General features: G+C 42.0%; 12 protein-coding genes across 12 annotated transcripts; 6 read left to right on the plus strand and 6 right to left on the minus strand.

Moving 5' to 3' along the window:
* The first annotated feature begins 1,991 nt into the window (after nt 1–1,991).
* BDB00DRAFT_794337 (uncharacterized protein) lies at nt 1,992–2,785 on the plus strand. Its single transcript, XM_053121294.1, has 3 exons — nt 1,992–2,117; nt 2,200–2,313; nt 2,411–2,785. Exons 1-3 carry the CDS (start codon nt 2,028–2,030, stop codon nt 2,435–2,437), a joined length of 231 nt encoding a protein of 76 aa, XP_052985786.1. The 5' UTR covers nt 1,992–2,027; the 3' UTR covers nt 2,438–2,785.
* A 1,365-nt stretch (nt 2,786–4,150) lies between these two features.
* BDB00DRAFT_866395 (uncharacterized protein) lies at nt 4,151–5,346 on the plus strand (the record flags this gene model as incomplete). Its single annotated transcript, XM_053126221.1, has 3 exons — nt 4,151–4,511; nt 4,599–4,685; nt 4,772–5,346. The coding sequence occupies 3 exons, from the start codon at nt 4,151–4,153 to the stop codon at nt 5,344–5,346; spliced, it is 1,023 nt and encodes a 340-aa protein (XP_052985787.1).
* Nucleotides 5,347–5,871: 525 nt separating this feature from the next.
* Nucleotides 5,872–6,410, plus strand: BDB00DRAFT_794339 (uncharacterized protein). The gene is made up of 2 exons (XM_053121295.1): nt 5,872–6,038; nt 6,119–6,410. Exons 1-2 carry the CDS (start codon nt 5,904–5,906, stop codon nt 6,176–6,178), a joined length of 195 nt encoding a protein of 64 aa, XP_052985788.1. The 5' UTR covers nt 5,872–5,903; the 3' UTR covers nt 6,179–6,410.
* Nucleotides 6,411–6,602: 192 nt separating this feature from the next.
* BDB00DRAFT_866397 (uncharacterized protein) lies at nt 6,603–8,249 on the minus strand (the record flags this gene model as incomplete). Its single annotated transcript, XM_053126222.1, has 1 exon — nt 6,603–8,249. The coding sequence occupies one exon, from the start codon at nt 8,247–8,249 to the stop codon at nt 6,603–6,605; it is 1,647 nt and encodes a 548-aa protein (XP_052985789.1).
* Nucleotides 8,250–8,655: 406 nt separating this feature from the next.
* Nucleotides 8,656–10,274, minus strand: BDB00DRAFT_866398 (uncharacterized protein; the record flags this gene model as incomplete). Its single annotated transcript, XM_053126223.1, has 5 exons — nt 8,656–8,740; nt 8,806–8,945; nt 9,016–9,210; nt 9,284–9,453; nt 9,554–10,274. 5 exons carry the CDS (start codon nt 10,272–10,274, stop codon nt 8,656–8,658), a joined length of 1,311 nt encoding a protein of 436 aa, XP_052985790.1.
* Nucleotides 10,275–10,331: 57 nt separating this feature from the next.
* Nucleotides 10,332–15,405, plus strand: BDB00DRAFT_794344 (armadillo-type protein). Its single transcript, XM_053121296.1, has 24 exons — nt 10,332–10,485; nt 10,596–10,683; nt 10,790–10,837; nt 10,916–11,026; nt 11,096–11,179; nt 11,255–11,317; nt 11,414–11,662; nt 11,759–11,889; nt 11,979–12,240; nt 12,310–12,439; nt 12,513–12,578; nt 12,651–12,819; nt 12,883–13,022; nt 13,104–13,178; nt 13,250–13,383; nt 13,463–13,532; nt 13,604–13,733; nt 13,803–13,890; nt 13,960–14,150; nt 14,232–14,300; nt 14,375–14,492; nt 14,568–14,744; nt 14,831–14,951; nt 15,029–15,405. Exons 1-24 carry the CDS (start codon nt 10,424–10,426, stop codon nt 15,250–15,252), a joined length of 3,000 nt encoding a protein of 999 aa, XP_052985791.1. The 5' UTR covers nt 10,332–10,423; the 3' UTR covers nt 15,253–15,405.
* On the minus strand, nt 15,149–16,615 carry BDB00DRAFT_885854 (ribosomal protein S5 domain 2-type protein; the record flags this gene model as incomplete). Its single annotated transcript, XM_053128425.1, has 4 exons — nt 15,149–15,530; nt 15,616–15,687; nt 15,772–16,096; nt 16,175–16,615. The coding sequence occupies 4 exons, from the start codon at nt 16,613–16,615 to the stop codon at nt 15,409–15,411; spliced, it is 960 nt and encodes a 319-aa protein (XP_052985792.1). The 3' UTR covers nt 15,149–15,408.
* Nucleotides 16,485–18,718, minus strand: BDB00DRAFT_5372 (RAI1 like PD-XK nuclease-domain-containing protein). The gene is made up of 7 exons (XM_053117773.1): nt 18,177–18,718; nt 17,937–18,104; nt 17,779–17,865; nt 17,453–17,711; nt 17,280–17,382; nt 17,049–17,202; nt 16,485–16,961 (listed from the first exon to the last, which is right to left on the minus strand). The coding sequence occupies exons 1-7, from the start codon at nt 18,489–18,491 to the stop codon at nt 16,746–16,748; spliced, it is 1,302 nt and encodes a 433-aa protein (XP_052985793.1). The 5' UTR covers nt 18,492–18,718; the 3' UTR covers nt 16,485–16,745.
* BDB00DRAFT_794355 (mitochondrial ribosomal protein L31-domain-containing protein) lies at nt 18,512–19,372 on the minus strand. The gene is made up of 2 exons (XM_053121297.1): nt 19,293–19,372; nt 18,512–19,214 (listed from the first exon to the last, which is right to left on the minus strand). The coding sequence occupies exons 1-2, from the start codon at nt 19,340–19,342 to the stop codon at nt 18,947–18,949; spliced, it is 318 nt and encodes a 105-aa protein (XP_052985794.1). The 5' UTR covers nt 19,343–19,372; the 3' UTR covers nt 18,512–18,946.
* On the plus strand, nt 19,373–20,673 carry BDB00DRAFT_794361 (uncharacterized protein). The gene is made up of 6 exons (XM_053121298.1): nt 19,373–19,424; nt 19,504–19,588; nt 19,665–19,772; nt 19,876–20,029; nt 20,101–20,226; nt 20,313–20,673. The coding sequence occupies exons 2-6, from the start codon at nt 19,528–19,530 to the stop codon at nt 20,584–20,586; spliced, it is 723 nt and encodes a 240-aa protein (XP_052985795.1). The 5' UTR covers nt 19,373–19,424; nt 19,504–19,527; the 3' UTR covers nt 20,587–20,673.
* On the minus strand, nt 20,674–23,566 carry BDB00DRAFT_948497 (T-complex protein 1 theta subunit). The gene is made up of 8 exons (XM_053129548.1): nt 23,013–23,566; nt 22,825–22,915; nt 22,450–22,731; nt 22,097–22,351; nt 21,847–21,995; nt 21,131–21,757; nt 20,937–21,056; nt 20,674–20,847 (listed from the first exon to the last, which is right to left on the minus strand). Exons 1-8 carry the CDS (start codon nt 23,067–23,069, stop codon nt 20,779–20,781), a joined length of 1,650 nt encoding a protein of 549 aa, XP_052985796.1. The 5' UTR covers nt 23,070–23,566; the 3' UTR covers nt 20,674–20,778.
* On the plus strand, nt 23,567–26,144 carry BDB00DRAFT_794370 (uncharacterized protein). Its single transcript, XM_053121299.1, has 6 exons — nt 23,567–23,787; nt 23,866–23,915; nt 23,988–25,126; nt 25,205–25,315; nt 25,446–25,780; nt 25,875–26,144. The coding sequence occupies exons 1-6, from the start codon at nt 23,638–23,640 to the stop codon at nt 26,106–26,108; spliced, it is 2,019 nt and encodes a 672-aa protein (XP_052985797.1). The 5' UTR covers nt 23,567–23,637; the 3' UTR covers nt 26,109–26,144.
* The last annotated feature ends 152 nt before the right edge of the window (nt 26,145–26,296 follow it).

A 26,296-nucleotide genomic window follows, 5' to 3' on the forward strand; every position in this document is an offset into this window, starting at 1 on the left:
GAATACGATCAGCATTCGTCTTTGTAAGCGTCGAATGAGGGCAACACAGAAAAGAAAATAAATGTACAAAGTTTTCAACAGAGATGAACGCAAGCTCGTGGTAGAAGAAAAGGGAAAGCGGCACCTACTAGTGAGCGAGCGAGGGAGAAAGTTAAGAGCCCTCACACCCACTCACTCAAAGCTCTCACCATTGTGACTGCTCATAAGTTTTGATCCCCATCGTATATGGATGGGCGTTCCACATCGTAGGTTACGGTTGTCCATCGCTCTTGACTTTAGTCAGGCAATGGCCCAGTCTATTGCCTACGTGGATGGGTTGTCCGGTGAAATGATATGTCGCCTGCTAATATGTACAAGGTAGCCCATTCCATCGATAGACAATTGATCGGAGGGTGCGCGCACCCATGATCTCCGCTTTGTGTGCTTGTGCATTGACCGATTGAATCCTCCACTCCTTTTATTTTTGTGTACTGTTTAACTCCTTGCTTATTACATATACTACTAATAAATATAGATATTGCTAAATGGAGCTGTATGTACTGAATTTTTTCTCCCAATTAAAATCGTAGTAAAATCAGCATCCATTTTACGTTTCTGTACTTGCGCTGTTGGCTGTGCCATTTTAAATCACGCTTTTGACACATTGCGCTTCGTCTGCTGTTCCTTAATCATATATCTTGTTACGCTTCTAAACACGAGTGACGCTCACAGGCAATCCTTAGAACTTTTTACAGTACAATTTGACTTTATTTTTCTGAATGAATTAGACAAACCAAGTTCATGCCTTGATTCTTCAGATTCCTCACAATCTTCCCAAAAAAGGAAGTCCTGTAATCTTCCTAGTAATCAATCTTCGTCAATTTGAGCGTGTCTTACTCACTTCCATCTTTATGATGGTGGTAGCATCAATGGTCTGAGGTCCTGATCGACAATGCTGCCTTTGGTTTTGGCATGTTTGCAAGTGTGCCCCAGCTTCACAGGTCGACAGGCCTACACTAACATAGCCTTGTAGCACTGCAGCAGGCACCTTCGGTGTGCATTCACGCTAGTTGCTGCCATTGACAGGTATTCTGCTATTGCAAGTGGTTTGGCAATGCGGAAACGGGTGGAACTACCTTGTCACACTGTGCATACAACCTTCTTTTCTTTCTTTGCATTTCGGCTCAAACCCGTTACCAGCCCGCATGTGCTTACTTGTGGAAGTACCGACAACAAGAAAGATAAAATTTACACTTATGTCATGTGTGTATGTATGCTCTTCTTTTAGCTTTCCGAGAAGCTACACTTCACCTCATCTTTTGCCTTCTTTTTCTTCTTCATTTTACCGACGCGAGATGCAAACGCGCATTACGTACTTTTCTTCATGTATGTACTTTCTCCAGATGCTCCTTAAGAGTAGGTTTTCCCCAGGGACTTTCTCGACTTTCTTGGCTTGTTCTTCGAGAAGGAGAAAGATCGTCCCTTCGACTACTCTCATCGCGTATAATAACCCGTGTAAAGGAGCCACCTGACTTGCGCAATAATAAGATACAATACGTACTGCCTACTACAGATATCATGATCTTTTGTTTCTAGATCAAGAGTTAGCAATGCCACGTAGGAGTTAATACGCCGTTGACATAGTAACAGATGTACAGTATCTTTCTTCTTTCACCAAGAAGCACCAGGTATAAGCATATCCTACAGCTACTATCTATACTGTGCACAGTTACGCTGCATCACATGAATGTTTTTTTACCCGACGAGCAAAGGCATTTTGTACTACCGTATACAAGTACCATGGCCCACTTGTCGTAGTATAGAACCAAGTTACTCGCTATGTATACATGGTAGCATGCTTTTGGAGACTATACTTCAGTCAAAATAACGGTCAATAATGTTGTGAACCGCAGGCTGCAAAGGATTGGTGAGTCTGATATAGGACGCGTCTTACGCGTTTGCCTGCGTCTCCGACACGCTGCGTGTACAATGAAGCACGCACGAAATTTTAAGTTTGTGTTGCTGTCTGCTCTTTATTCACTTTGAAGATGGTAAAAGACCCAGCACGAAAGATTCGCAAAGTCATGCAAAGACATTTACCACCGGATATGGTCTTAGATGCTTCTGTAGAGCATTTGGTTGGTATTGGTATTTTTTTAGCCCATCGTGTTTTAGTTTTTGTTTTACACTTAGCTGATCTGCAGTTCTTATAACACACAGATCTATATGAATTATATCATGTTTATTGAGCGATTGGCAGAAGAATCAAACAAGGCTGCTCAAACTAACAAGAAAAATAAAATAACAATCGACGAAATCATGGAGGTTGTCGAGGTAAAAACATACTCCTTTTCATCGGTTAGCGAAGGGGACAGGCTTAAGGAAGGAGAGGAAGAAGTTCTTTCTAACGTACTGGGATGTTTCACCTTAGAACGTAATGCAAGAATTTCGTGGTTAGAAGGGCAAAGAAACAAGGATAAGCATGCAGCGACGATACCCTAAAGCAAAACCCATCATGTGTACATATCATTTTGCGTATATATAATTAATCTATAAAATCGCCTCTAGATCCGCAATATCCTATGTTCCTGCTTCAAAGTCTACATGTTTTTTAGGAAGACGAAATAACCTTAGCAATTCTTTTCGGCGTATGTACGTGTCTGTGTGGAAGCTCGAGATTAGAAGATCTATCCGTACATAATTTGTTCTGTCGGCACGATAGATTATTCTGGACCTTTTTCTGAACAGGGAAAAAAAGGTACATCTCCTTACGTTGCGTCCACCATACCTCTTTTGTTGCTTCTGATGATATTTTGTATATCTTCGTCAGTTTGGGAATAGCATGGAGGTACTCCTATACTTAGTATACTATTATTCTTTCCTAACATTTCTTTTCAGCAATTGTGTCATATTCAGCAGCTGCTAGTCTGTGATGGATAAGACGTGCATGCATCAATTAAGGACCATGCGCTGCACTACTAGTGTTTGATTAAAAAGACAAGATCATGGGGCGATCAAATGGTATGCACGTAGGATGTAGTATCTCATGAATTGACAGCAGTAACAGCAGGAACAACAATAGTGACATACCTGATAGCTGTACGTACCATATGTAGTTAGATATGTGAGACCACTGTAGTTAATGTACCTTATTTTGTACCATCATTCAATCTCCTTTTCCTGAAGAAATATACGCACGTGTGTTGAGAGCAGCACAGAAACAGGAACACCAACGGTATGGATATATTTATTCCGCTAGGAAAAGCGAAAAAGAAGAAATGGCCGGACACCCAGGGAACGAGGAAAGAAAGCGAAAAAAGGGGAGAGAGGAGAAGAGTGGGATTAGGAAAATCCTTTTGGTTAGCTCTAGTGGAGCTCTAGTGGAGAGAGGACGACACAAAGTAAACGTAAATTTCAATCTATCCAACGCGCGAATCACAGAGCTATCATCTTTGGAGCAACAAATGCGGTTAAATTATATGTGTTTTCAATTATAATGCATGCTACCTTACGCAACAACACCACCTCTGATAGTACTAATACTATATACTGCTACTGCTGCTGCTGTTTTTGTTGTTGTTGTTGTTGTTGTTGTTGTTGTCCTGCTCTTGTTACTCCTCATCGCCAACCTCATCGTCATCAAACTTTACTTAGCTGTGCTTCTTCCTTTAGAACAAGTAATGGTTTGATTCCTGCCGTCACCTTCTGTCTATCATACATTACATTCCCGATATGCCGGACTTGCTATATACCTCAGCGCAGTAATTCTTTTGTCCCGTTTTTCTCTGTTACTGTTTTATATGTTGCCAGGGAGAAAATGATGCTCAATTTTTATATTCAGTACATAAAGGAACAAGTGCTCGCCAGTGAGGAGAAGTTTAACTTTTTTTTGTTTACCGCGTTTTAAGTTGTCCATAAACAATAAAAATAAAGACGACCTACTTTTGTTTCTTCTTATTCTGTTTGCTTTTTCTTTTTTTCTTGTGTCCCGGTCACTCCTTCACTTTTCATTCTTTGTAGTTTATAACAATAAGAGTAAAATCCCAAGAGGTACTCTCCTTTTGATCACTCTCTTTATCCACAAACGGCCGCTCTTTTTTCTGCAACTACTTCATTCTTATTTCTCAACTTCCTACTTGTTCTTCTTTTGTCGCTCCTTCCACAAAGCACCATGGCAGCTAAAGCAGAACACGACGCTATCGCCCATATTACGTTATTAGTGATGGTCCAATGGATAAGCATAGCTGCCATCGTTCTCAACGCCATCGCACTGAACGTCGCCAGTAGCTCCAGCCAGGGCCTCATTGCGTCAAATCCTGGCCCACAAGATTATTTGCTGGTCGTCCTGGGAGCAATTTCGCTACTTGGCGCTTCGCTTTTACTATGTCTTCACCTCCACGTATTTCTCCAATTGATGGATAATCGTCCGTTCGCACCATCCAAAACAATCTTGGCGTCAGAAATGACAACTGGCGTCATTCTCATTGCTCTGTGGGCTTCAGCAACATCCATCATTTTGACCAATTACCATGGTGAGTATAGTAGTCCTGGTTGTGAACTTCATAAGATAAAACGAAGCGAATAAGCCTAAAACCGTCATTGCCTTTGTTATCATGTAGTTTCATCTCCTTGCCGTTTGGATGGTACAGAATTCGTACAACTGTACGGCCAAGCATGCGACTTACTCAATTACTCGATCGTTCTCGGTATGTGCTGTCAAAGACCTTGTGCTACATTATCTTTTCGTGACGCAACCAATTATGAAGAATGCGACTAACACGAAAACCCAAAGCATTTGCCGCTGTTGGTGGCTGGCTGCTGGTCATCCTAGCTACACTGTTTACGCTGACACGATCGTCAATGCATGCATCTGTATTTACCGTTGAAAACCCTTATTTTACAAAACAATCAGCGAGCGCCTTTGCCCTTTGCGCCGACAGCAAGTCATCGACCATGCAATCCATCGCGCCATATCAAAAACCAAAGTTCCCATCAGCAGCAATCGTGCCGTCATCAGCAACTAAGAAGATCGACAACAGCATGGATACCTCGGACTCAATTCGTGCCATCTACAATCTAAGTTACAATGTACATCATCGGCAACAGTATGACAGTAAGCAACACCAGAAATCAAATGGAAAGTCGCTACGCGGAGATGCCAAGAGCTGGTGCTCAGATGATTCAGCTGCAACTACTGCAGCAGGACACGACGATTTAGAAGTTGGGGCCAAAGCATCTATGGAGTCTATCTCATTTGACGATTTGCCACGTATCCAGGTCGGCATGTCTCGTATGAACCTATCGTTCTTCGCAGAGACGGAACAAGGACAAGATAAAAAGACGTCCAGCAGCTCATTAAAACCTTAACTGATTCATCTACTACATCTTTTCCTCCTCCTCCTTACTTCTGTAACGTGTTAACGAGTATCCTTCTTGTTTACATAATTTGGCTGCAAGACGGCCAAGCAGTTATCCATACAGTCATCGTACCATCCATCATATTTTGCTTTTTTACAGCATAAAGATATCCTTTATATGTTTATTTCGTTTAAGACTTTTTTCTTTTGTTTAACGTAAACTTCCATTTCGACGCACGCAACAAACTCCATTCCTTTCCTTTTTCTACCGTATCAAAAACCATTAATGCTCACGCACAAACTAGATATTCGTAAATTTCATTTAACAAGTAATAAAGAGTTTTTTTACATGTGGTTTTTTTCTTCAAATTTACGAATACTATTTATTAGCGATGATTTATTCACCCGGATGTTAGGTGAAAAAAATGCATGAAAAATCCAGAAAAACCCGTCAGCGGTGTAACCAAGCGTGTGACTGTTGGCTCACTCCAACCTGCGAGGGAAAGAGGTAAACACGCTCCGCGAAGCTCAATACACCCGATTTCCTTTCATTATATACGTTTCTCAATGGCTGGCGCTTCTGCTTTTGGATTCCACCCTCACTTTGCTGGTTTCTGGCACCGATTTGCCGGAAAGACCCTTGGCGCTAGCATGTGGTTCTGGATGATGTACCGTGCTAAGCAGGACGGTCCTGTTTTGCTGGTAATATATCTGAATTTACTACAAAACAGCCGTTTGCTTTTGAGTGACTTTCGGTTTATTGACACTGAATAATTGTGTAGGGCTTGCAACATCCTTGGGATCACCACCACGATGACGGTCATGGCGAAGAACACCACTAAAATGTTTTAACAGCATTAAGAAAACCTCCATTGACGAATTGTTAGCACACACACACACACAACGTAAATGCACAACCCTGATCACCGAAATGAACGGATTTCTTTACACCTTTCCCCACCCAACAACCCACCAAAGTTTTTTTTTTGTTCTTTTGGGTATATCACGTTTCTTAATAGATTTGCTTACATGCAATTTGTTTTAAAGATATCTTTAAACATTGGACGAGCTTGAACGCAATATGGATTAGTTTTATTTCAGCATGGTGTACATACAAAGGCCTCAAGTAATTTTTGAACGGTTGTGAGGGGGCGAATAGTTTTGATGATACAGATATGGGTATATACAAGGAAAAAATGGTCATTTTGGGTTGGCGGGTAGAGAAAGATGAATGAGGGATAGATAAAGTTGGTGGGATGAGGTTTCCTAGTTTGCTTTCTCTTTGTTGGTAGCGGTGTAGCTGGTCTGTGATTGCTCTTTGATCCATTCAGAAAGAGTTCTTTCAAGCGACTCAAAGGTCATCGCGGATACTTTGACTACCCAATCCTTCATTTCGGTTGTATCGAGTTGCACGAGTGCCCAGCCATTCGAAACAGCAAGTTCCCATGCTTTGCTAAACACGTCGAGAATATACGGTGCATGTTTTTCGATCCACAGTGTCAAGTAAACGTAAAGTTGCTTACTCAGCAGCCATGTGTGATTCGCAGATTGCTGGATGCTGCGAATGGATGCTGCGAGAGTATGGTGACCATGAAGCTGGACGGCAACCCATATTCTCGACGAAACAGATTGTGCAAACATCCACACGGCGATAATAGGGTCGGATACAGTGTCGGATACGAACCTGTAATACGCAATGATAGTTGGTTGGACAAAAAAGTAAGCGCTGATCAAGGCAGGGCGTATTTGCCGTATGTAAAATGCCCATAACATTGTTGTTAGACGTTTGTATGCCTTTGCCAATGATGGCATGATCTCGTTCGTAAAGTAGGCGATGCACGGCATCAAGAGCTCGACGTTGTTGGTGAAGAAACCTGCTTGTTCTTCGATCAGCCAGACGACGTTCGAAAAAAATACGGTTCTCATTTTTTGTAACCGCGTTTGAAAGCCATGCGACTCAATTACTGAAGCAATAAAATCAACAGTCGTAATGATCCCGCATCGCGCGTTTCGTAATAAGGGTAAGGCAACCTGTTCCAGGGCTCTAGCCACTACCCATTTCATCTGCATGCTGGTCCATGATGCACTGCGGCTCACCCAGTCGTACATCCGCGTCGCCTTGATGAAACTCCATATTGTTGGAAGGGCTATGGTTGCGAGCCAAGTGAGATCGTTTTTAATGGATCGCAGCACTTGTTGACTGCCATAGTAGAGCAAGACACCCAGTCGGTAGAACCGATAAACTGTCCATACTGTGGGTTTCCAGACAACCGCGGTCCAGACATTTGCCATATCCGAAGCCAACTGTTTCCAGTCATGTTGCTTAGCAAAACGTTGCCAAGCATCACCGAATTGGATCGAAATCTTGTGGGTCCATCGATAAAAGTGGACTATCCCGATAAACAAATGGTCGATGCAATGGATGGTCGCGGGTATGGCTGTGTACAATGCATACTGTTGAGTCTCATAACAGACATGCACGCCGCGTGTCGTCCACCATTGCTCGCACTGTGCGTATTTTGCTGGTAGCCAGACTGTCACTTTGTCAAAAAGCCAGGCGTCAATCATAGGTGCTGATTTTTCAATAAACCAAAGCGTCCAAAAGACTGAGCCGCGAATGCAATCTAGTAAAGCACGCGCAACAATATATACTGCTGCTAATGGCATTGCCAGCACATAATGTACAATAGATAGCTGTTGTTTTTGGGTTGTTGGTTTCTCGGTTTGTTTTTGTTCTCGCTGTTGTTCAGCGATCTGCTCGTCGTAACTTTCGTCGAAGCTTTTCGTGAGATTTGTGTTTACGTTGCCATGCTGGGATCGCTGCTGCTGCTGCTGCTGCTGTGGCTGCTGTTGGTTCAAAGTCGTGCCTTTGACATGGTTAGCTCGGGATTGGGTCTTTTGAATCTGCCGCATTCGCCATGCAGGGTAATCTCGAGAGATCCTCCAAAGGAAGAAAAATAGAGTGACGAGAAGAAGACCTCGCCAGGAGAAAAGTGAAGTGAGGATGTAATTTAGCAAAATCATAATGATAATAGAAAGGAGTGCATATAAGAAGAGAAAAGAAAGTAATAGAAGGTGTCAAGTCCAAGAATTGCTTGGCAGACTCCACGCTGAAACGTTTCGATTTTAATGCACAAACAAGCTTAAATTCGTGTTCCCTTTGTGTCCAACCAATTTTGTAAGCTGTGATTCAGCAATATTAACTTGAGTTGTAGTTCTAAATAACAATGATAATATTATTATTAATCTTCGTTCCAAATTGTCGCGTATGTACAGAGAAATAAAAGGGACTGAATGCATTGTAGTTGGTCTTGTATTTTTAAGGTGTTCCATGAGGGCGTCGAGATGGTGTCGCTGATAGACGTCGTCTTGATCGCTTAAATCTTGTTTCTCGACGCAGACGTCTACAAAATAAGAAAGATAGAGGTTATAATTCGGCTTGCGCTGTAATCGTAATGTGTGTATTTACCTCATGTTACGCTCCTGAGCAATCAGCAACTTCTCCAATTCTTCATTCGATAGTACTTCCATCTGTGGTGCCCAACTTGCTGCGTCTTCTATGTTTCTGAATCCGTTTAAGAGAGGTTCGGCAAGCTCTTCGTGTAGCGACTACATTGCGACAGCGATAGATGGATCAGAATACAGATACTTAATAGTCTTTTATATAAAGAAAGCTAACCTCGTCAACCCATCGCCTCTTGTGTCTGTAAAGCTGTTCCCGAATAGCATGAGCAATGATGGGAACATATTCGCCGCCCAGTCCAGCTTCAGCCGCCAGTTGTTTGCTAAATACTTCAGGTGCATTGTCCGACGTATTGTTTAAATCCCATTCAAAACGATCTCGCAGATTAATTTTGCCAATTTGTAAATCAAGCTAGATAATAGACAATAGCGAACTTAGCATGAATATGTTTTTGTTCGTTTTTGTATATTATTAAAGCACATACATTGATCACCACTCGGATGCTCTCTGAAGGTAGCTCAACTTCATGTACTGCTTCAAAATCCATCACTTGAGTTCGTATTGATTCAGCAATAAGCGGTACAAACTTGACAACTGGAAGCTCTAGATCTTCACATAGCAACTCTGCGAACTTTTCCGGTGACAAAAATTGCTCTGATAAAAGCCAAAAAAAAAGAGAGGGTTAGTAACACAGTCCATTGTCTGATCCTTGTAATCCATCGACGAAAATGCAGAGCACGATCGCTCTCCTTACCGTTCATATTCCATAAGAACGCGTCCCGCAATTTCACCTCGTCCAAATCAATATCTAACCGAATTGGCACCAGTACTTCCTCCATCTTAGATGCCCTTTCAAGTTCTTTCTCTGGAGGATAGATATGGTTCTTTTTACGCAACACTTTACGAAGTTCTGCTTGTGGTGGACCTTGACTCCCTGGCGTTGACGTCCGTCCAGCAGCGGCAGTGGCTGCAGCAGCAACAGCCGATCGTGTCCGCATGCCCGATGATGGTGTTCCTTCGTCTGAATCCTCCCCATCGTCGAAATCATCGTCGGATTCAGGAGCAAATCGTGGTTTTTTGTTTGTAAGGTAGCTGCTGGGCAATAACAACGCGTTGTCTTCAGATTGCTTTAATCGTGCGGGGTATGTCGAAAAAACGCCTTGTATATTGTGCGAGAAGCCTCTATTGACCATTTGTGACGGAAACATTGGGTGAGGATATGAAACGCGCCCTTGCATGTGCGGTGGTGGATAGTGATGCATTGGATACTGCTGTTGCTGCTGCATTGGTGGAAAGTGCTGTTGTTGCTGTTGTGGAGGTGGTAATGGCTGCTGTTGTTGCATGTACGGCATCGGAACAAATGGTTGTTGATAATGTTGAAATTGTTGTTGCTGTGGATGTGCCATTGGCATACCACCAGCACTTGTTGGGTAAGACCCATTAGGTTGCAACGACGGTTGGTAAGGAATGGACATTGTGTTTAAACAGAAAAAGAAAGCGCGCGAAGTGAAAAAAAAAACGTCAGCGGCAATTTTAACTTCTTCAAATGCCGCGGAACCAATTTTCACTCTTTCTTGAGAGCGTATAAAAGAAAAAGGAACCACCGACGCATCCTCGGTTTCTCATGAAGCGGTCCACGAACGAGGTTGACTCGTCCTTTGACGGATCTGAGGCGCAGTACGTGTCGTATGTTTGAACGAATTTGATTTTGCTGGCAAATGCGTTTAATGTTGCTGTCATTCCCCGAGGATCGCCCTGATCAATTTGAAATGCATTCTTTTTTCCTTTCGTAGCAGACTCTCTAACGATGTAAGGAATGGTATTGTTGCATTACATAGCAATAATATGGACTATATGCAAGCCAGCGGTGCCGACTGGAATCAGGTAAATGTGTTTACTACAGCGCGTTGAAGAAAAAGAAGTAGTAGTACGTTTGGGCTCGTTCGTTGGATCGCGACAAACTGACTTTTTTCGCTTGTCTTGAGTACAGTTGCGCTTGACGGATCTCGAGTCGTCAAACATACAGTTGCAGATACAGGTCCGTCCTCCCTTTAGTTCTTAAAAATTATAACTTTGTTGCATATGTATTGACAGTGCAAACTTTTCTCTCTTTTAGTGCCTGCGGCGGATAAGTACAACAATTCCTATATTGATGCATGATCAGCAACAAGCAGTATTGGGATCCCTCTTGCAAATATTTCGCGAAACTACGAGCGAAGAAATAAAGGCATGCTACATCACTTTTATTTATGGTTTTTGCCGGGCGATCTTTTAACAATCTATAAAACTTGTTTAGGGGATTGTTATGTCACTTGTTCAAAAGTTCATGGTCGTACCTCAAGTCAATGGCCCACTATTGTTCAAGGACCTGGTTCTTCGGGTACAAAAAGAGAAGTGACTCTTATCTCACGATAGCGATTACTTTTATGCATACTAAATCACTGTTTGTACACAGCTATCGTCAAGCTCAACCTCAGTGCGCACTTTGTTATACAATTGCATTTACGACTTTCTCAAGGCAAGTTATTTGAAAAGACTAGAGCGATGCCACTTGTATTTTGGTGGGATATTAGCTAAATAACTTATTGGATGGGCATAATTAACTATTTCGTAGGCACGACAACTTTCGATTACTGTGGAGAACCATAAATCACTGACTCTTCTTTATGAAAAAGCTGTACTGGAGTTTGAGGAGCCAGACTATCGCGTGCGAGCTGCGTGCATTCGTCTATATTCACTGCTACCATTTGTCTTTAAAGCCTATGCAGGCTTTCAGATCAGCGTTCTTGAAAATTTGAGTGAGATGAAAGTTCAGAAGCTTATAAGTCGATTTGTCCGTGATAATGATCCACGTGTTCGAAAAGTAAGCAGCAAATACTTGAAGGACCTCTCTGTGTGTGTCACTCTACTTTGAAACGACAATGGACTTGTAATTAACTGAAGCGATCCGGTAACTTAGAGTGCGCTTGACTCATTGGTTGATATGCATTTACGTGGATCGCCACTCTATGACTCTCTCTACTCTTTGGCTGTCGTCTCATTGCGCGACGATTTTGAAGAAGTTCGACTTGGAGGTCTTAATCTCATATGGTATTTCTATTCGAACTCTCTATATCATGAATTACAAATATGATAACACAGAAAATATGCTAATTGTACATCAAACACGCAATTATCAGGGCAGTGAGTTCATTGAATCCCGATATTCTATTATGGTTGCCCAAGGACGGTCCATATGAGACTGTTCGCTTGATCGATGATGCTTTCTCGAAAATTTGCGACCTGGTCAACGATGTATCTGTTGTAATTCGGACAAAGGCGTGTGTGATCATGTCGTCATATCAACATGTCAATGCAGATATCTTATCACAAACATTCAGCAAGCAAATCATGTCACGATTAAGACGCAGGTTCGACCGCAAGAGACAACGCAAACATGAAGTGAGTATCCATACTCTATAGTTCATGTATGTATGTCATTTTTACACATTTGTTTTGTACTTTTTGCAGATTATTCCCGTAGCAGAAGGGGATATGGATGTGGAAACGGAGGAATTCCGCATCATGGATTCTGGTGCCTGCGGTGCTTTTGTACATGGTCTTGAGGACGAATTTCAAGAAGTACGCAATGCATCCATCGGTATGTGACTAGCTGTTTGAATTGGCAGTTTGTAAAGAAGTGATCATAATCATTCGGCTTTTTTACGTATTAGATTCCATTTGCGAACTTTGCATGTATAATGGGCATCTTGTGAACAAGGCTGTGGATGCTCTCGTTGGTAAGTAGTTATGAGCTAATAACTGCTAGCCATCCTTTTATGTTTCTAATGATCGACTTCTTATTATATCAGATATGTTTAACGATGAGATCCCCCAAGTGCGTATCAATGCGATCAACAGTTTGCGCAAAATCGGTACCCGCTGGCCTTTGAAATTTGATATAGAGCAATTGGAAATTTCCGCCGGTACTCTAGACGATTTTGATCAGACAACACGATTCACAACGCATGACCTTCTGGCGTAAGTTTGTAAAAAAAGGAAAGAAAAAGAAGGTACTTTGAAAGCTAAAAAGTTGATTCGTAGTGTTGTTGAAATTGAAAACGAAGAGTCGCTCTTGCTTTTAATGACCGAGCTAATGGAAAATATCAAACGATATCCTCAAGACTTATTATCAATATATCGTTGTATACGTGAAGTTGGTAAAAGACACCCAGCTATAGTTGGTAAGTTGCTACTTGAGGGCAGCAGATCGTATCCGTTATACAACATACGTTTTTGGTACGAGGTCTAATCACGTGCAATAGCTAAATGCCGCAAAAGCTTGTTTGACATTGATAATCGCTATTTGACCAAAGAACCTAGCATTGAAAGTCCTGTTTGTAAGTGTCTATATATAAGTGGAGTCGCTGCTGACCATAATGTACTTTTTAACTTACAAGGAATTGGATAGATACCGCCCGCGTAATACTACTTGTAAATGCTGTAGTATCACAGCCTTCATTAGCCACGGATCTACCATCATATATGTTCCAACACTTTGCTTATTATCGAAGAAAATACCCAGATTGTGTCCAAGACATACGGGTAACAAATAATTGGCGTAACAATTTTAATCACTACACAGCCAGAATACAAATCTAACTTCTTTCTTCTTTTTTTCCAGGTGCTCCATGAAAATGGGTTGATGAAGAGCCCGGAATATGCCAGCATTGATGGATTTGTTTCTGAGACAGGTAACGCCTACCATGTTCTTTTATTTCAATAATTATTGCTAGGCATATGATTAATCACTATTGGCGATAAGTTGCAAAGATGAGTCTGAGAGATATCTCGGAATACACAACAACGACATCACATTTATTACAAATCGTAAAACGCCAAGCCGAACGATGGGAATATTCTGCAGCATTAGCGACGATACAAGATGCTATCAAGTGAGTCGTTTTCCCTTATCATCCTGGAATGTGAGAGTTATTTAGCTTACCTCATCCTCTTATAAAAAGGAACTATAAATATATCTGTACACTACGGCCGTCCGGGAATGTGCGCTTAGCAATTACATACCTTGAATGCTACGAATTGGTATTGAGGGTAAGATACTGCTCGTTTTATATACATGTATGTACACGTGAAACATTATACTAACCGTAAGGGGATCAGATAAAACAAAACTTTGGGACGCCATCATTTGCATCAACAGCACAAATCGCTGCCACCAACCTACTTCAAGCGTCTTATATCATGCAATACAGCTTTATCGGTCTCTCGGCATGGAACATGCAAGCTATAATCTACTTTCGAATCCTCGTCAGCATCGTGTGGACGTTTGGTATAATCAAAGACATGCCAGTGTAAGTGATTATAAGCACCCGAATATGCTTGCTCAAGATCTTCTCTGATTCTTCTTTTTTTTTATAACAAAAACGACATAGTACCAGTTCAGCCTTCAAACTTCAAAGTATTTTCATTGCTTTTGTTAATCGTATCGATCAAATGAGTCGGTAGGTTGAATAGTGAAAAACATGTCTGGAAAATTGTGGAAAAGGTAGAATTCTTTACTAAATGTGCGAGTTAGACATTTGGATAAGGAAATCTACCAAATGCTATCTATTGGCGATCTTAGAAGTATCCTCGTTAAAATAAGCACGGACCCTACTGCTGCAAAATGGGTTGGATTGCACTCGTTTCTGACGGTAAGCATCCTTTTTGACGTATACTCCCTTAGATAGACATGAATTGACATTGGGTTGTTCTTGTATGTATCTTAGGGCTTCCTCCCTATGGAATTGGATATAGATACTGCCGTGAAACACACAAGCGCAGAAATCACTAATCCGCAACCTAACCCGGACAAACCGCTCAAATTCAAATCCAACATACGGGTCAACTTGGACGTTGAAGCAATTATATACAACTCCAGCGATATCTACGATATTGCCATCGAGGTAAATTTGACATCATGGATGTTCTCTTTGGTAATGATAAAGCCTAGACATTAACGGGTTTTCATTGTTGTTATTGCTACTCTTAGATCACCAATCCGGATCAAAGTAGTCAAGTATATTGGCCAGTATCAAACGATTTTATACCAACCACACCCTTCTGCTACAAACTAAAAGCCAAGGTTGAACTACACTATTCGGGCTGGACAGGTAAAAGAACCACAAAGATATCTAGCGCCTTGATTTGGTTTTACAGAAATTGACGACTGGCTTTCTTTACTTCGCAGAACCTTGTAATATTACTTTGCGAATAGTTCGATCATTTGAACCAGATTTAGCAGGTTTGGATGGTTACATAATGAAGTATCCTAATGCCGAATCATCCAACACACACTTTGCACAACACTCTCAAGATGTCGTATCCATTCCTATTAGCGATCCAGTACTTTACAACATCCATCCTTATTCCAAAAAAGCTCAAGCATCCTCTGGAAAACCAGTATTCGCATAAACCAACTCACTGTCTTTTTTTCATTCCCTCAGTCTCACCACTGATATCATGTAAATAATGTCACACCGCTCGAATCATATAAGCACATACACTGCACACACATGTGCCAAACAACAAACAGAACTAAATTGAAATACTGCACTTTATGCAAGCTCTCTATTTCTTGCGCTTGTTTTTACTGGCTTTATTGTTGTCTTGTTTGATAAAACCACAGTCTACTAAAGCGGCCCTTGCCGAATTGTTGATATGCTTGAAGCGATCCGCACCGAGTTGAATGCCTAATAATAGTATAATTCAATATATGACTTGCCTACTGGATAATATCTCACAATGTTACACATAACTGGCAGTCGTTATACATACCACCAAACCACCGGCTGACGACTACAACTGCATTCTTGACATCTGTGATTTGCAACAAGTGCATCATGCGACCTAATATATGCATATCCATATTGCAATTAGATCCATATTGCTCCAATATTAACGAAAGAAAGGGAAAAAGATAGCAACACTCACCGCCTGCAGCCGTTTCGCCATCATCGTCGTTATCTTGAAGTATGTGCCCATCGGGTAACTCAATTCGGTACGCCATCATATTGTGAGTAGCCTTGGCAATCTTTTTATCCTCCAAAAGCTTTGCCACGACGGCCCGTACTTGTTCAACATTATGCACCTTGGCGACGTGTGCCACGAAAGTCGACTTTCTATCGACAATCGCATCTGGAGAAGTATATATGGGTGGTGCTGCAGCCGCAATATCGTTCATCCTACTCTCCTTTGCGTTATCTTCTTGTACTGGATCCTTTTTTTTACAGGAAAACCAAACCGCAATATAAGCCAACTATATGTATGGGCACTTTTTTCATGCCCCAACTGTCACCCGTGCAATTCTTATACCAAACCCTATCTTCATTCATACCTTTTTTTCGGGTTGGTCTTCGAGCTTTTGAAGCTCCAGTTGCTTGCATAGTGCCTCTTCATCGGGTTTTTCAACTTCATTTTCCAAGTAATCGCGTAACCAGCTGATCCACGCGAACAATACCACCTCCCCCGGTTGAAACATGGCTTGGAATTCGTTGTCAATCTTGTCCAGCATGGTATTATCGATGCGGTGGGTGCCGCAGTATACCGAAGAAACTTCGTAAATGGGTGGATCATTGCTGGGGTATGTGGGAGGTAAAAAGAAGCGCACAACGACTATTCTCGGTGACTTTAAAGTTTCGTCATCGTCGTCGAGGTTGATTGTCACAATATATGCGTCGTCCGACGATTCGTTTTCTTTCTTAACAACGTCCGGCCCGTAAATGGCTTCTAAGGCCATATACTCTTCTTCCTGTAAGTCTTTATTGTTCTCGGACATAATAGAGTTTAGTGGACCGAATTTGGCTGTCAATACATCCGAATCATCCCTCTTTATCTATTTATATACAGAAAGCTCCTCCCAAAGTCACGCAAAAAACCGATATATCAGTTTTTATGGTTAAAGGACATCACGATGCTCTTGGACCTCCAATATCATTACTCATTGTGCCATCCAGATATCGCTGGGTCAAGAACGCGTCTTTTTTGCCATTACATTCGATGAAAATTTCACGCCAGGGCTCCTTCCAAGCAACCGAATAAGTCACTGAAGGATCATCCACGGTCACTACAGATTTCAGCCAATTCAGGAACTGGTCCGTGAAATTCATACACACGGATGGATCCTATAAAGGTTTTTAGCTTCGTTAGTATATGTATCTGCTTTTTGTATATGGTATACCCATGATAGAACATGACACATATGTACATACCCACATGTTCGGTTTTCCCCGCACTTTGCGAGGAATCTCAAGAGTTTTTAAAGTCTCAAGATGACTAATGACTCCATTATCGTCGCGAAAACCGCATACCACTCTAGGTACTCCAACAAGGAAAGATTGTGCCCAGAATTTGAGTAGCTTGTATCTAATAAATAAAGGAAAAGAGTGAGTTACATAAGCGGATGAAGTTTGTCTATGATGTGTTAAGTTGCTAGCATTTACTTTTCAAAGGATATCTGCTGCCTTTCGACATCAATGCGTCTTGATGTTTTAAGCTCAATGTATTGCTTCAAAGGATTTCGTTCTTCCTTGGACGGTTTCAATCCTATAGATATGCAAGTTCAGCATCCAAGATAAACCACAGGAGCGACAACCGAGCTTTTAACATTTCTCACCTTCAATACAATCCACCTCGGCGCCCATAATAATAGAGTTTCCGCCAAGTCTAGTCCGTACGATCACGCAATATTGTACATTGGTATTCGGTGGTTCCATGTCTTCGTTTACTATGGGAGCCTCCCCTTTTGGATCTGTTGATGTGCACATTGCTTCAAATTGATATCCCCAATAGCTCATAAGCCGCTGTCGATCATCCGTCGTTGCTTCGCGCTGGCGTTTTTGCTCTGTCTGTTGTTCCTCGATATAAATCGTACCCTATAAATGCATAGAATGGTTACTTGCTGAATCTACGTTTATTTTTGGATGATGACATAAGAGTTACCTTTGATCGCGTCACTCGCAATTCCCAAGGCTCGTTACGCGAAAAAGGTGTACAGAAGAGCTTGGTCATAATACCTCGCCAAGTTACCTTGAAAAGCGAGTATGGTTCAGCATTCCATTAATACATATTTTCTCTATCCGTTGTATTCCTCTTCTTACAATATCAGCTTGTGTGTCATCAACAGTACTTTTTGATTTGGCGTCAGTCAAAGCATCCAAAAGCGTATCAATATGTTCCGGTATAGTTTCGTCGCGTTGAACAAAACGATCATAGTTGTACGAAAGCGAAGGAGTCGTGGAAGTTAATCGCGGTGCTGCATAATATTTCTAAGATTGTTACAAATGAGTGTACGTATAGCAATATCGTTCAAAACGAATTCTAGTTAATAAGTTACGTACAAGCTCTCTGTCGTCGAACCAAACCCTGCGATCAGCATCGATGCTGTAAGAATTGACCTCAATAGGTTGTCTGTACTCAGGGCAGCGTCCACTGTATCGATGAGCTGGTAATACGCGAAAACTGTTTTGCTCAGCTTCACCATTCCGGTGAAAACGTTTGGCTGCCGAGTTTATGACGTCTTCGTAAAGATGCTTTCTTTTCGACATTATGATTTTTGTTGCCACGAGGTTTATGAGGGAAAGTGAAAGAAAAAACAGGTTCGAGCCTTTTCTCAGTTTCTTAGTAGCGCACTTCAATGCAGTGTATCCCCGCATAGCAGCGTTTGCTCTACACACGGAAAGGTCATTCTACTTCGCTCCAAATACCCTGAGTTTGCTTAACATTAGCTATGTAGCAGCTCTTTAAACCACAAAGCAGCATGTTTGCCCTCATGTAACAATCATAATGATGGAACAAAGCTACTCTTACAACGCTATCCAAGCAACGAAATCGACCGCCAGGTCATCACACCTACAGTATATCACAAGCGATGAATAACAGGCCCAAGCTATCATTAAAAAAGGATTGCGTGTTACTCCACCAACATGCTCCCTTCGTTCCTTCGATTACTAATGACTCGTTGAACGTATATATTGAATATCGTATGTGGTGACGATTTTAGGGGGAAAATGGCTGGCGCAGGTCGAGAATGTTTTATTGAGCATGGAATGTATTTTTACAATACATACTGGATCTGTTTTTGCTTTTTGTACAGGTAATGATATAACATCTAGAAACCAACAGGGCTCGTTCGTTCGGTCTTCTTGGTGAATTTTGGTACTTTGTGAAGCGACTTGCGGTGACCTCGTGCGTATCTGCTAAAGACGGTATACTTGTCGCGAGGGTGCATTTCGGATTCTTTAGGAAGTGCCAAGGCCTTATCTAAAGCTTTGCAACGAACGCCGGAATCTGCTACGGTAGCGATGACATCGTCGACAGCCTTGAGTCTCTTGCGTACGTTGGCTTTACGAGTGCCGGACATGCGAAAAGGGTTCTTCCTAAAAATAACTATTGTTAATATGGTCTTGCGATCTATAGCATATGCATATTCATTTTGGAAGCGAGAATCTAAGTACCAAAGGAGACCACCTTGAGCTACAAGTGACTGACGAAATGCGCCAAACATTATTAATATAGCATATACAAGAGCGGAACCCACTACCCCCCTCGCACAGCATTATACATACGACCCTTTCTTCCTTGGAAAGGTTGAGTTGGTGGCTTGGCTCCTATTTCCCGCTTTGCCCATTTAACTAATTTGACAGAACCGATTTCGGGCTCTTTTAGATTTTTCCTGCAAAACTTGAAAATATGAGCGACACGATCACGGCAGAAACGACCTTGCCCTTCGGAAAGCAACTGGCTGCCAATGGTACATTCTTGAATTCCATGGAACGCTCGCTACTGTTTTCTGAGGCGCACTAATCGTTGAACTTGTAAACATATAGAAAAGAAAACTCGCGACAAAGCCGTCAGTGCATTACGTCGTTACATTTCCAGCAGTCCTGAGCTTTCTCGTGTAGATCTTTTGAAATTATGGAAGGGCTTATTTTATTGTAAGAATACAGTAAAAGACCGTTATACGAATGGTCTTGATTGTGTGTGGCGATGAGGCTTTTGTCTGTATATTTAACGTTTTACTCTTGCATATTAATCTAGGTTATTGGATGTCTGACAAGCCTTTGGTACAACAAGACCTCTCTGAAAAACTGGGATCTCTTGTATTAGACATACCAGCTGATAATGCCATTCCGTTCCTCGAAGCATTTTGGGAAACACATTGCTCAGAGTGGCACGGTTTGGATAGAATAAGGTAATTGATGCAATTTTAGTTTATCTAACAATTTTACCAAATGGCTAAAGGATTATGAATTGATAACACAGATTGGACAAGTACTACATGCTGTTACGGCGCGTTATTTTTTACTCGTTTTTGTTTTTGGCAAACCATGATTGGAATGAGGAGAATGTGGAAGAGTATACTACCATGCTTTTAAATGGTCCCCTACAGTAAGTTTTTGATCCCAACTGACTTTTACACTTAATGCAGTTAAGAACTTGTTCGATGGCTCACATAGATGTTTTGCCAACTTTAGTCCAACAGACCGAAAAAAGCCTGATTCCATCCGATACCATATTTTTGACGTTTATTTCGAAGAGCTCGATAAGGTGATGGAACTGCAACGGGAACAAGGAGAAGAGGTTCATTTGAGCATGGAATCAATTGAGCGACCCATTCAAGTTGCAGCGACTGAATCTATCAACAAGGTCGTAAGGACAAAGGCCAAGGCCACACTAGCTGCATGGGAAGAAGTTAAAAAGGCAGAAGAAGAAAGTGGAGATCAAGATATGGACGAAGACGAAGAATAGATTCCAAAGCTCTCCTTGTATATAATAATCACATCATCTATCGACCAAAAGATAAAATATTCATGCATAGCATTTGTATTACCATAATATAATATTCTTTTTGAAAAAACAATTTTAAAATGACTTTTTGATTGAGAAATATACTGTTGTGTGATATGGAAATCATGCAGATGGAGTAAAGAAAGGAACTATTTAATCATCATCCCAGTGGCCCTGCTGCTTGGGGGGCTTGGGTCCTCCTGCAGGTTTGGACATAATAATCTAATGAGAGAAAAAGTAACATGACATATCAGCATCTGTACATTCTTGTAGCTAACAAGCAAAAACAAAACTCTATTAGAAAGACGTACCTGGTCTACGCGCAAAACTGTTATTGCTGTATCAGCGGCAAGTTTGATTGCCAAGTGCTTGGCAGGGAAGGAGTCGTAGACGCCAATCTTGGCTGCATCTGCAGTGCCGTCGTTGTCATTCTAAATAGCAATATATCGTCGTGATCAGTTTACAATCATTCACTATGAAATATGTATAGATCAATGGCAAATACCTCAACATCAACACCAACACTAAGGCCAGAGTCGCCCTCTTGGTAATGAGCAGCGTACAAACGGGACAAGACAGCAGTGGCATCCATACCAGCGTTTTCACACAAAGTGCGAGGTACCACTTCAAGTGCCTCAGCGAACTTCTTGATGGCGTGCTGATTCAAACCAGGAGTCTTGGAGGCAACAATTTGCAAACGCTTGTTCAATTCCATTTCAACAGCACCGGCACCAGGTAACAAACGAGGATCACGGGTAGCAGCCTTGATCACGTTGACACCATCGTCAATAGCGCGTTCGATATCATCCATGTGGTTTTGTGTTGCGCCACGGATCACCACAGTGGTGGTACGCGAGCGGTCCAATTCTTCTTGACGGAACACAGTAACACGGTCGCTACCGATTTCGACAGTTTCAACAACATCACAGTAGCCCATTTCTTCTGCCATAGGAGCACCCAAACGTGCTAATGCGGTAGCGCCAACAACGCGGCACAACCGACGAAGGTCAAACTTGGACAAGACCTTGACAGACAAGATACCGAAACGGTTCAAATAATGTTGTGCCAGTTCGCCGATACCATTACCGGTAACAACGACCTTGACACCAGCATCGGACAGTTCTTGGAAAATCTAAAGAAAGGAAATCCAGTTTTAGCCCACATCCTAAACTCAATCACATTTTAACACTATGCCTGCTTCTTAAATATCTAGAGCCTTACCTTTTCCATATGCTTCTCTTCATCTTTGCTAAAGTTTAGCATTTCCTGTGCATTGTGAATAAGAACGGTACCCTTAGTTTCCGTTTGAGCGATATCCAAGGGACAAGTGAAAACAGCAACCTTGGCCTTAGTGGCGCTCTGGATAGGGCCTATAATAACCGAGAAAAAAACATCAAAGTTCGTAAGGTACACAAATTGCGTATCCTTCCTCTCTCACGCACACACTAAAAATGTTGATCAAAACGCTTACCTTCTGGCTCACGACCGAAAACCATGCCTCGCACGACCTTTGATTCATAGATGCTGGAACCCATCACCTTCACAACTCGAATGTTATCCACGTTGAAATCAGTAGGGTTCTTGGGCATCACATTTTGTGCGGCTTCAACAACAAGTTCACTCAACAAATCTTCGTGACCATATTGCTTTGATCCAATGGCTGCCTTGACACTTTTAAGCAATTCGTCTTTTGACTTCAAATCTTCAACTTTAGCCACGGACAAGTCTAAAAATGTAAAACGAAAACGCGCAATTCCCCCCTTTTATGTTAGAATGCAACTCGCTTTTTCCTGGAGCAATGACATCCAACTTCATAAACATTACCTTGAATAATCTCAAGAGCTCTATCTCTTGCAAGTTCATAACCTTGAATAACCTCAGAAGGGTGAAGGCCGAGACGCAACAAGTGTTCCGCCTTCTTCAACAATTCACCGGCGAAGACGATGACAAGATTGGTATTATCGCCTAACTCGGATTCTTGTTGCTGAGATGCCATGACAAGTAGCTTTGCGGCAGGATGTACAACGTCCAATTCACGAATGATGGTTGCAGCATCGTTGGTAACGAAAAGTTTTTCGAGATGATTGATGATCATTTTGTTACGACCTGTTGATGGAGAGGGGAGATGTTTAGTTTTCTTTACACTTCAGATGATGCTTGATCTATCGAATAGAGGCAAGAGTGGGATCTTATATGTACCATTAGGACCCATCGAGGTGCGTACAACTTCGGCAAGTTCGTGAGTTGCCTCAATGTTGCGCAATACTGCCTCATCAACGCCTTGTTGGAACTGTCAAAAATAACAAAAACAATTTGACTCGACATCAGTCAAAGTTCTTTTATATGTTTGTGTACTAGTCCGTGTCAATTGCTCATGCTTGTCTTACCTTATAGCCCTCCTTAAAGAGTTGAGGAAGTGTGCTTTTGGGTATGCGTAGAGCCATGACAGTTTTCGTAGATTGACACGCGTCAAAAAAAAAAAACGAGTTAGGTTCAAAAATTCGGACGCCTTTTTCTTTCTTACTGCGAGCTGTACACGTGCCTCCGCCCCGGTTTTCAAAGTCCCGCTCACTGATCAGTTGAAGGCAAGCATGCAGGGCGTAGGAGCTTTATCATTGAATACAGATGTTTTCTTGGAAGAGTTGCGCAGTATTACATACTTATTGGTGGCAAAGTGGTAGTAGTACTATAAGCATTGTAATGCAGTGTACACAATAGCTTTGTCAAGGAACTCGTTTTATCGAAGAAGAATTGAGGGAAGGGACAGGAGGGATAAGTAGCAGGAGACAGGTAGTATCTATTATTTATATAACAAGAGTATATGCTGCTATACATCATTTTGCTGTTGATAGAATGATTGTAGATATAAAGTCAAGGATTTATACAAGTACTCAAATATTCTATTAAGCCTGCGGGGTTCTAGACATCAGGTTATTGGTTGACCACATACAACCACTCGTCGGAACGCGTTTCTTTTGCTTCAGCAGCACTTTACATAACACGACGACAGAAATGGCATCAACTGCCGAATGGACCGTACTGGAGAAACTACTTCTAGCTCAGGCTGTCTATAAGTTTGGCGAAGATAACTGGTTCCAGATCGCACGCAATCTTAAGCAGCACAGCATGTTGGATCGACAACCCGAGTTTTTCAATCAAAAAGTAGTCCTTTTTCCTTTCATGTTGGGCAGAAACAAAGCAAATTTGTTTATTAATCCCACACTGAAACTTCTTGATTAGAATTGCTCACTACAATACTACTTATTGATTGAAGATCTTGAAAATGAAAAGTAAGATATCAACCATTTTACTTCCTCTTCCTCCTCCCGCACCCTTTAATTACGATACTCATGTATATGTAGACGACAGACAAAGTCGAGTGCCAGTGCTACGGCACAGGACATGCCACCAGTGGTCAAGTTAGCCAAACAGCTTTATATTCAACGTATCGATGAATTAAAAAGGGCGATCAAACAAGACGATGTGAAATTCATGCAATTGATTGGTGAAATTGAAGAGATTCGTGCTGGCAAATGGGACGCGAAACTAGGGTCCCAAGTCGAAGAGATTGAAGAAACTACTATTACTCCACAAGAAACTACGGCTACTGTACAACAAGCAGAATTTCAGCAACAACAACAACAGCAGCAGCAAGAATCATTATCATCCTCAGAAAAGTCAGAGAAAGGAAAAGAAGATGAACCGAAAGCAGAAGTGAAAGAAACTTCATCACAAGCAGTATCTCCCACGTCAGAAGCAGCAACCCCTACCATGACTACATCCTCCGTAACTTCTACCACACCTACTACTACAATGGCACCAGCTACCAGCACTATAGATGTACAATATACCCCAGCCCGAACATCTGCTGAAACAACCGCCCAATCACTTACGCAAAGCGCAGATATTATGGAAGTAGTATCAGAAATACCACCGTCATCCCAACCAAAAGCTGAAGCCTCTACAGTAGAAGCAATGAGTACAACACCCCCACAGCAAGTGGTACAGACACCAACGCCTGAGCAAGAAAAAGTACCGACACCTGTAGAAAAGGTGGAACCGATGGAGGTTGATACACGAGAACCCGAGGCTACCATGGTACCTTCAGTAGTTGAGGAAACGGCAGCGCCTGCACAAGCACTCCAGCATGAGCCACATGTCACAGCACAGCCTACAGTTTCGCCGCCGTTGCCCCAGCATCAAAGTGATACGACAGGTCAACAAAAACCAACTACACCTGCAATGAGCGCTTCACCACAATCAGACACCAGCTACCAATCCGCCCTGGAAGCCACACCCGCCGCGACACTTGTCCAACCTGCAACACTCGACGAAAGTACAGTAACCACTGACCAGCAAGCCGCTTTACCGCCAGGAGAGCCAGCGGCAGCACTCCCCTCTGAAGGCGAAAAACGTAAGCTCGAGGATTTTGAAATGACTGAAAACTATAATGATGAACAACAAGCAACCAAACGCCAACGTCTTGAGCAGCCTTCTAAGGGTAAAAAAAAACATAATTAGCAATGCTACTGGATATTAGTTGGAAAATTCACGCATGAAACTTTGCATAATATATTAGAATCAACAGCCGAATATCAAGACAACGAAGGCTCTCAGGAACAACTTGGATCCGCAGCTGCCACATCCTTGTCCGCAGATGAAGAACGTATAAAGACAGAACCATCATCAGGTGAGCTTTTGGCTTCTTTCCAACAACCTTTCTTTGGAGGCGGTTGTGGGATAATGAAGGAAGAGGGAGGGGGGACAGACGATTTATTAAAAATCAATGTGATATCTAATCATGACTTTTGTTGCTGTAGAGCCCAAATCTCCTGAGGCGATGAATTTGAAATCACCCGAAGGCCCTTTATCGGTAATGAGTGGGGCGGATGCTGAAGGAACAGAAAGTGTTACCGGCAGCGAAAGCAATGCACCGACCCCCACATCTTCTTCTGATAAACGCAAGAGCAAAGATGAACAACGGCAGCAAAAGTCTTGGCAAAAGAACATCAATCTCCTGTGGCGCGAAATAGCGAATCACAAGAATGGAGCCATGTTCATGAACCCAATCAAGGAAGCAACTGCACCTCTGTACTACGAAGTCGTCAAGCATCCTGTTGACCTCAAGACCATCAAGAACAGAATCAGAGATGGGGTAACGTGAGCCCATGAGAACAAAAGTTAGAGGCTAGCTGTGGTTGATGTAAATGGGACAATGTATTTACACTATTATTATTTCATTCTACTAGGCGATAAAAACCACTGTTGAATTTGAACGGGACATCGTCTTGATGCTGACCAACTCTTTAATGTACAACAAAGAGGGCACCGAGATATACCAGATGGCATTGGAGATGCTTGAAGATGTGAACGAACAATTGAAACTGTTCAAAACCGCAGATAGTAATTCGTCAACAACGACAACGCATACTCGAAAGGCATCCACAGTAGCTAAAGATCGACGAAAGAGCGTAGCCGAGTAGTGATGATGACGATATTAAATAAAAGATCGTGTGCACAATGATAAAAACAAAATCTTGTTTCATCATGATTAGATCTTGATTATAATATGGCAGGATAGCATGCCGCACAACTTTAATGTTTGTTGTGCATGCGATTTCACAGCTGTCAATCGGTACGTATGTAGATATTAATATCTCATTTGATCTAA

Source organism: Zychaea mexicana, assembly GCF_025766255.1.
Source record: "Zychaea mexicana strain RSA 1403 chromosome Unknown BDB00scaffold_1, whole genome shotgun sequence".
Taxonomy (NCBI): domain Eukaryota; kingdom Fungi; phylum Mucoromycota; class Mucoromycetes; order Mucorales; family Lichtheimiaceae; genus Zychaea; species Zychaea mexicana.